General features: G+C 50.6%; 1 protein-coding gene across 1 annotated transcript in view; it reads left to right on the top strand.

Moving 5' to 3' along the window:
* Positions 1-7,639: 7,639 nt before the first annotated feature.
* PTGFRN (prostaglandin F2 receptor inhibitor) overlaps positions 7,640-9,295 on the top strand; it is a 93,714-nt gene continuing 92,058 nt past the window's right edge. Inside the window, exon 1 of the mRNA XM_030888418.2 lies at positions 7,640-7,673. Coding sequence (XP_030744278.1) covers positions 7,640-7,673 — 34 coding nt within the window. The remainder of the gene's footprint in view (positions 7,674-9,295) is intronic.

Below are 9,295 nucleotides of genomic sequence, written 5' to 3'. Positions count from 1 at the left end.
TCATCATATATAAATATATTTACATATGTACATGCCTTTATTTAGACCTCTATAAATGCCCTTTGCCTCCTAGTTCTTTCTTCTATTTCCTTTTACTTTCCCCTTGTCCCACTATCATGCTCAGCCTTCATTTGGGTTTCAGTAATTCCTCTGGTCTGGGTTACATTGCCCTTGATCAAGCCCTACCAGGCCTCCTATACCCTCCTCACCATCGATTTTGGAGCACTTGCTGTTCCCTTGTCCCTGGTTTTGTTAACACCTCAGTGGCTAGTTTTCACAAGTCAATTGCCAGGCATTTGTTCTGAGACCCCAGGCATGGGTTCATCATTGTGCACCCATCAGGAACTCCTGCTTGTGCTTCATTTAAGAGGAAAAAGGATGCTAGTGTGTTGAAAACAAAACCCACCGTCACTGCCGTGAGGTTGACCTGGATCCTACAGGACAGTAGAACTACAGTTTATAAGACGGCAAATCTTGACGGGAGCAGACAGCCTCATCTTTCTCCCAGGAAGGAATAGTGAGTTTGAACCACTGACCTTGAGGCTAGCAGCCCAATGTCTAGCCGACAGTGTGACCAGTATGATTAAAAAGAGGAGGGCCTGTGGGGAGCATGGCAAAGGCACAGTCCCTAAAGGGAAGGGGGCGGACTTCTCACCCTGAGCTTCTCATCTTGTCACCAAGCTTCTCCGCCCTCATCTTCCAATAGCCTCGCAGGGCTAGGGCTAGGGTGAGCGGCCTTACTGCCAACCTTCGTCAGACCAGGCCCCACACAGGCCTGGCCCAGAGGCAGACCAGATGCACTGAGAAGCCACAGCTCTGCTTATACCTAGCAGGTCCCCCTGCCCGCTCTTAGGCAAGGGGCCGAGGTGCCCCTCCAGAAAGCTGGAGCTCGTGAATCTACCCAGCTTAACGGTCTTTGAAGTGCTGTGGCCCTCAGAGATTCCTTGGCACTCATTTTAGCCTTGTTAACAGAATTCCTGTATCTGCCAAGCTGATTAATGCCTGCCCTGGCTATAATTATTCTTATTAGCCTGCTGAATCGGAACTCTGGTTGCCAGTGATCATTCCTTACCAGGCAGTAGGGCCAGTCGGCATTTACATGGCGATTTTGTTTTAGTGAGGAGCTGCTGAGAACCAATCCCCCTCCTCACACACACACACCCTCCCATCCCCCGCCCCCCAAATAAAATGCACATTTTCACACTGGCCCTGTGTCTGGCCAGTAAGGTGTGTGAATAAGGTGTGTGCTTGTCTGTCGGCGTGTGTCTGCGTCTCACTTCATCAAATGAAGTTGGGGGAAGCTGTCAGTGCAGTTCACAGCTATTCAATTTTAATTGCATTCATTTCTTAAAGGCAGGGTAGCAAGGCCATTTGACTCGGCTTTGGGGAAATGACTGGAACTGGAGGCAAAAAAAAAAGTCCTTCGTAATTCATCTTCGGCAAAAGGCGAAGGAAGGGCGGCAGTTGGCATGGCCAGCGGCTTTCGGAGCCTGGGCTATTTTTCTCCATAACCTACCGTAGTCTTTGAGGAGCAGCGGAGTGATATCCGCTCACTGCCGGGTACGGGCAGTGGCATTTCCAGGAGACCAGTGACAATGGCCGTGTGTGCGCATCTCTTCTTCAAATGCTGGTTTTCCCACAATGCCCCCTAAGTGTTTGCGCTCGATTACGGAGTCACTAAGCAGCGTGATTCACACTTAAGCAGGATGCTCTGGGACTTTAATGGCATCCTCTCCCTTTACCTGTGGAAGCAGCTGGGACGTGGAAGTGTTGACTTCACTCGGTATTTCAGGGGTGGGGGCGGGTGGGAGAAGGGGTGGCGAGTGCCACCCTGTCGGGGATGAATTTGGCTTAGAACCGTGAAGAACCGGGTTGTGCTTACACATTCAGGGCACGTTTCAGTGGGTGCTGTCTTGGAATCCCAATGAACTAGAGGCTGGGTGCAGACAGATAGGTGACTGCTGGGACGTTAAAAGTGACACATGCCCGGAGTGCCCTTCGAATGGGCATCCCTGCTCTTTTTGAGAGCTGGGCTAGACCAGAACTTTCCAGTCATGGGGCGATGGCCAGGGGCCCACGTGGGGCTCACAGGGAGTGTGGGTGTGTTACGCCTCTGATCCTGATGCCCGCAGCCCAAAGCATCTAGACTCTAGAGCTGTGGTTCTCAACCTTCCTAATGCTGCCACCCTTTCATACAGTTCCACAAGTGGTGGTGACCCCCCAACCATAACATTATTTTCGTTGCTACTTCATCACTGTCATTTTGCTACTGTTATGAATCGGACGACCCTTATGAAAGGGTCGTTTGACACCCAAAAAGGTCTCGACCCACAGGTTGAGAACCACTGCTCTAGAACCTGTGGACCAGCGGCTGCCTCTGGGCCAAGCTTGCATGGGGCCTTGGTTTGACCAAGGTTGGCAGGGAGGCCGTTCACCTTTCGCCCCAGCCCTGGAGAGGCTGTTTGAAGCTGAGGGCTCAGAGCTTGGGTGACAGGGTGAGAAGCTCGTGTCTTCATTCGGCAAGTACGAAGTGAGCGCCTATGACTATGTACCAGCCATTGCCCCCACCTCCCCTCAGGGCCGGACCCCAGCACTAGGAGCTGCGCTCTGTGACATCACCCAGGAAAGGCGGGCCACTGGAATGATTGAGAGGGGGAGGACTGAGAGCTGGTCCTTGGGAACACGGGCATTTGGGGCCCAGGCATGGTAGGGAGAGTTCTGGAAGGAGTCATCAGTGGGGCGGGAGAAGAACCAGGAGAATTTGCCCTGTGGGAAGCAGGAGTGGAGGCGTGTGGGCTTGTTCAAAGGTTGTGTTGATTAAATGCTGCTGGGAGATAACCGGAAAGATAAAGGCTGAGAGCCCAAAGACCCACTGCCACACCCGCCCATGCGGACTCATAGTAGCCGGATGTACAGTTTCCAGGTCTGACTCTTCATGGGAACAGACAGCCTCATCTGCCTCCCAGGGAGCTACTGGGGGTTTGGGACCACCGACCTAGCAGTTACTAGTGCCACGCCTCACCCACAGTGCCACCAGGGCTTCTAGGATTTGGAGACTGGCGGCTGGCTACCAGTGCAGCGAGGCTGCAGCAGAGAAGTACAGGAGCAGGCCTGGGGAAGGAGATCTGAGATGGAGTGTAGAGCCAGCTCCTCCAGGGGGATCTGGGGGTGGAGACCACCTTGAGATACTAGCTCCAGGCCAGACCAGCCCAACCCCCAGGATCCCGGAGACTTCAGCAAGCTCCGAGGCCATCAGGGAGGGCCAGGGTGCTGAGGGCCAGGGGGAGCCAGGATAGCTCGTGGACACAGAGAGGGTGGGGCAGGGGAGGTGGAGGTCTTAAATAGAAGTCCTGACTTTGAGGAATAAGAGTGGTCAGCTAGACGTTGGGGCGGGGTTGGGGCAGGGTTGGACAGGGAGAGGGGCTGGGGAAGAGAGCTGAGGAGTGAGTCAATCTCTGGGGATTTCTCAGCCGACTGCCCTCAGCATGGCTGCCTATAGCTTCCATTCACCCTCTGCACCCATTTAGTTTCCTCTGGCCCTCTGGATAACTTCTTCATGGTGATGGGTGGAGTTGACCTCCACCCAGTGGGGGAGTGGTTAGTCTTTTGAGGACTAACTACAAGGTGAGCAGGTCGAAACCATCAGCTGCTCTGCAGGAGAAAGACGAGGCTTTCTCCTCCTGTAAAGACCCAGAGTCTTAGAAACCCACAGGGGCAGTTCTGTCCTGCTCTGTAGGGTCACTGTGAGTTGGAATTGACTCAAGGAGGAGGAGAAAGCTGGTGGGTAAAATCCCCAGCACAGAGAATGTGTGGCTTTCTTAGAACCTATATCCTTGGTGTGCCCTTTAGCTAAGGAGATCTCAACTTGGTGTTGCCTATGGAAGATTACGGATCTGTGCTCTCCCCAGGCCCTGGTGGTAAAGCGGGTCAGCTCTTGGCTGAAAGACTGTGGATTTGAACCCCCAGCCACTCTGTGGGAGAAAGGTGTGGCAGTCTGCTTCCCTAAAGATTGACAGCTTTGCAAACCCTCCGGAGCAGTTCTGGTCTGTCCTGCAGGATTGCCATAAGTTGGAATTGATGGGTTTGGTTTTGTGCTCTCATATCCTTCCTATACCCACCCCCTGGCTGAAAATCACTGTGTAGAGAGGGGGAAACAAACCCCAAACAGGAGGGCTTGTCCAAGCTTTTCCGTCAACTGTTTGAATACTACTTCCCAGCAAAGGACACCTCAGGCAGGATTTAAATTTCTCTGAACCTCAAACACAGTCTATCTAGGGAAGCACAGACATTGAAAATCGTGTATGTAAATCCCTAGAACTTCTTAAAGTTTGGTCTGAGGACCCGAAGCATGATCAGTGCCTGGGAGAGTGTCGGGGCCCAAGTCAACCTACTGAGCCAAAGCCTGCGTTTAATAAGATCCCCAAGTTCTTTCCTGAACGGTGTTCTTCTGTGGCTGAGCTTACACAGAATGGAGGTGGCGGGGCTCGGCCAGGGCTCCAGGGGCTTCGTCTGGAAGTGAAGGACCAGGGAGAGCACAGGTCTGTGTAAACCCAGGTGACTGGCCATGTGACAACCTCACCACACTTGGCAGCCTGGGAGCAGGAAGGAGGGCCAAGAATCTAAGGTGCAGGTGAGGACATCACAGAGAAGGTTGGCTGAGGAGTCCAGGTGGGACAGGAGAGTCGTGATCCAAGGGTGCCCACGTAGACAGGCCAAGAAAGGTGCGGCAGGTGAGGGTCAACAGAGATGGCATCTGCATTCGGGGTCTTGGTAGTCAAATCCTGGGGGGTGGTAGGTCAGAGCAGAATAAAAGCCTGTCCAGTCTGTGTGTTTGTTAGGCCATTGGCCAGCTTAACTCTTTCCTAGCTCATTGGATTGGGCTTGGGTGGATTAAGAGTCGGTGGTGTGGCGCAGATGAATTGGGCGTGTGGGGGTAGGAGCTAGGCTGGGAAGGAACCAACGCCAGATGATTTCCTTCCTAGTTGGCAGCACAAAAACGCAAACCCACCACTACGGAGTCCATGCCAACGCCTAGGGCTCCTCTCCAGTGTTTCTAAGCCTGTAGCTTCATCTTTATCGTATGGAGGAGCTGGGTTTGAACCCCTGACCTTGTAATTAGCAGGCCATCACATTCCCAACAGCACCGCCAGGGCTCCCTGTTGATAATGACCTCTTCTACGAGGGGCTTCAGCAGTCTGTGGAAGAGTTCGTCAGCTTTCCATGAGTCGTTGGCAGCCCTTGAAGGAATGTTTTATCCTCGGTGTGGCTGTCGAGACTGCACAGCACCATAGACACGGAGTCGGCGTTGGTTAACATTTCTATCACTCCGTGACGTTGATTATATTCTCGGAATTGCCCCGTCATTCTCAGCCCCCTTTTCTGAATGATTCCTCCCTTAGTAACATGCACTCTCTGCACCCTGAATTGCCTCTCTCTAATCTCTGGAGTGGTTATTGTCAATGTCATCCCATACACAGATAGATGCTATACGAGAGTCATGTTCAAGGTGGACATTCTTTACTGGTTCAGCTAAACTTTTGTTGGGTTTTAAGGAAATCTTATGCAGTATCTTAGCCACCTAGCGCTGTTATAATAGAAACACTGTAAGGAGTGGCTTTAGCAAATTGGCGTGCATTTTCTCCCAGTTTAAGAGGCTAGATGTATGATGTCAGAGCACCGGCTCTGGGGGAAGCCTTTCTGTGGGCTTGGGAAGGTTATTGTCTCTTCAGCGTCTGCTTCCTAGTACCCTGGAGATCTCTTGTTCGTCTTGCCATCTATTCCCCCTGCTCCCCTGCCTCTTTCTTGTTTAATCTCAGTTTTTATCTCAAAGGAGATTGACTTTGATACACCCTACTCTAATCCTGCTTTAGTAACAGCACAAAAGCAGCCCACCCCCAAATGGGATGATAACCCCAGGCCTCGAGGTTAGATTTACACACATTTGGGAGGGACATAATTCAATCCATAATGAGCCTTGGTAGTACAGTGAGTCAAGAGTAGGGCTGCTAACCACAGGTCGGTGGTTCAAACCCACCAGCCTCTTTGCTGGAGAAAGATGAGACTGCCTGCTCCCATAAGGATTGATAGTCACAGAGCATTTCTACTGACCTTTAGGATTGCTGTGAGTTGAAATTGAGCTGATGCCAGTGGGTTTGGTTTAATTCATCCTATCCCATGCAAAGTGGGGGAGCCTGGGAGTACAACGATTAAGCACTCAGCTGCAATGATAAGGTCTTCAGTTCAAAGCTATCAGCTACTGTGCAGGAGAACAATGTGACAGCCTGCTGCCATAAAGATTTATGGCCTTGGAAATGATATAGGACAGTCCTTCTCTGTTCTAAGGGATCACTATGAGTTGTAATCACCTTGACGGCAACAGGTGTTCTGTTTTTGTTTTTTGGTGGATGCTGGTTGGTTGGCTGTTTGCACTCACCTAGCAAGTGGCTCTGCTAGAGAAAGATGAACAGCCTAGAACAGTGGTTCTCAACCTTCCTAATGCCACAACCCTTTAATACAGTTCCTCGTGTTGGGGTGACCCCCAGCCATAAAACTGTTTTCGTTGCTACTTCATAACTGTAACTTGGCTACTGTTATGAATCAGGCAACCCCTGTGAAAGGATCGTTCGACACAGATTGATAACCACTAGCCTAGAAAATACTATGGGGAAGGTCTATTGTATGACATGAGGCTGCTATGAGTTGAAATCAACCCAAATCGTACTTCATAACAACAACCTTCTGGGCTTATTTTGGGCCAGACATTGCGTGTTCCAGATATTGGCTCAATTAGTAAGTCTCTAAACACCCTGAAGTAGGCCTAGCATCCCCACCCCCACCCCCAGCACCCCGCTAACTCAGGAAACAACCTGTAATAAGCAAATGACACAGCCGTGCTTGTGGAAAGCAAAGAGCACTTGAAGCATTCACAGAGGAAGATCGAAGACTGCGGTCTTCAGGGCGGAGTGCACTTTAATGTAAAGAAACGAAAACCCTCACAACTGGACCAATGGCAGCATCTTGATAAATAGAGAAAGCACTGAAGGGTCAAGGATTTCATTTTCCTTGAACTATCAAGACCCAGGGAAGCAGCGGTCAAGCAATCAAGGGCCATACCACATGTGGCATATCTGCAACAAAAGACCTCTTTTAAGTGTTTGGGGTTTTTTAAGCAAAGTTATCTTTTCAAAGACAAAGGTGCATGTGACCCAAGCCAAGGTATTTTAAATTGCCTCATGGATGGGAAAGAGAGCCGCGTGATCAATGAGGAGGACCGAAGCGGAGGCGCTGCCCTTCAGGGATGGTGTTGGCAAAGAGTGTGAAACATCATGGGCTGCCAGAAGAATCGACAAATCCGCCTTGGGAGAAGGACAGCCAGAATGCTCCTCAGCACAGGGATGTTGAGGCTGTGTGTCATGCATATTAAATATGTTATCAGAGGAGCCAGTCTCTGGAGAAGGACATCATGTTTGAGCAAGTAGAACAGCGGTTCTCAACCCGTGGGTCGCACGATTCATAACAGTAGCAAAATGACAGTGATGAAGGGGCAACAAAAATAATTTTATGATTGGGTCACCACCACATTAGGAAGGCTGAGAACCACTGGAGTAGGGGGTTAGTGGGAAATAAGTCCCTCAATGAGATGGACGACCCAGTGGCTGCAGCCGTGGACTCAGGTAGGCACAGTTGTGAGGATGGCGCAGGACCGGGCAGTTTACCTCTTGTCCACAGGGCTGCTCTGGGTCGATGGCACTTAACACAGCACCCGAGGAAACGGCACAGAGAAGCAGGTAACCTGCTCAAGAGCATCGCCGCTTCCCTTCAAACCGGGTTGGACAGGCTTCAGAGTCTGGGCTGATGGACACAATGGGCTATTCTGCTTCACAGTGGTGGTCCGGATCGTATGTCCCCAAACTAATTTGGCCTACCACCTCCTTTTCAGAAGAAAACATTTCTCAGTCTCTGCCACCGAGTGGATTCTGGTGCAAAGCAGCCCGTAGGACAGAGTTGAACTGCCCCTGTGGGTTTCCACGACTAACTCTTTTTATTTTTTACTTAGTTGAAACAGTTTCATTGATTTTTAAAAAAAAAATCATTGTATTGGGGGCTCTTACGGCTCTTATCACAATCCATACATCCATCCATTGTGTCAAGCACATTTGTACATATGTTTCAAAACATTTTCTTTCTACTTGAGCCCTTGGTATCAGCTCACCACTACCCCTCTCATGTTCTCTTGATAATTTATAAATTATTATTATTTTCTTGTCTTACACTGTCTGATGTCTCTCTTCACCCACTTTTCTATTGTCTGACCCCCTGGAGGGGGTTGTTATATGTAGAACATTGTGATCGGTTCCTCATTTCTCCCCCCACCTTCCCCTCCCTTCTGATATCTCTACTCCCATTATTGGTCCTGAGGGGTTTATCTGTCCTGGATTCCCTGTATTGCTAGCTCTTGTCTGTACCAGTGTACATGCTCTGATCTAGCTGGATTTGTAATGTAGAATTGGGGGGCGGGGGCGGGGAGTGGACCGTAACTCTTTACAGGAGTAGAAAGCCTGGCCTTTCTCTCAAGGAGAGGCTGATGGTTTCCAACTGCTGACCTTGTGATTAGCAGCCTAACTCGGAACCACTACGCCACCTGGGCTCCTTCAGTGCCCCCTAGCAATGTAAAAACTTTTGTACTATATATCCCATAATCCAGGATAAAGCATAGGTTTTCTGCCTTTGCAGCCTCTCTGGGTTGTTCCATCGGCCTGTCGGGGAGTGGAGGGTGGCTGTCGCCTGCTTTGGGAAACACTGTCTAGATCCTTCAGAAGCAAGGAATAGATACAAGTGCCAACATGTGGTGAACATTAATTGCCTTGTCCTTTAAGGCAGGAGGTTTGGGTGCTAGCTCCAGTTCTTCCACTCACTAGTTCTGTGACCTTGGACGAGTTGCTGAGCAGCTCTTGGCCTCTGTCAATTACAGATTGGGCTGGCTGGTCCCAAAGGCCCCCTTCCCATCAGAATTCTCTGGGTCTGTGTGAACCCCCTGCTGTGAGCCATATGGGCCGCTTGGTCCAGCCCTGGCTTCCCTGGCTCCTTGCCCATCCTCCTGAACTCTCCACCTGTCTGCATCCCAGGCCTTTGTTAGCTCTCACCTGCTTGGCTCCTCTCCACCACAGCGTGGGTCACGCCTTAGAGTCTCTGGGATTGTTTGTTCTGACACGGTGTCAGCAGTGACTTCCTTGTGTCAGGGTTTTTTCTGAACTGTGAAATGGGGTCTTTCTCCCCATTATTTCTCTCTGCTATA

Source organism: Echinops telfairi, unplaced genomic scaffold (assembly GCF_000313985.2).
Source record: "Echinops telfairi isolate 266 unplaced genomic scaffold, ASM31398v2 ScPeMD7_7466;HRSCAF=8504, whole genome shotgun sequence".
Lineage (NCBI taxonomy): Eukaryota > Metazoa > Chordata > Mammalia > Afrosoricida > Tenrecidae > Echinops > Echinops telfairi.
This window is presented reverse-complemented; position numbering and strand designations above follow the sequence as displayed.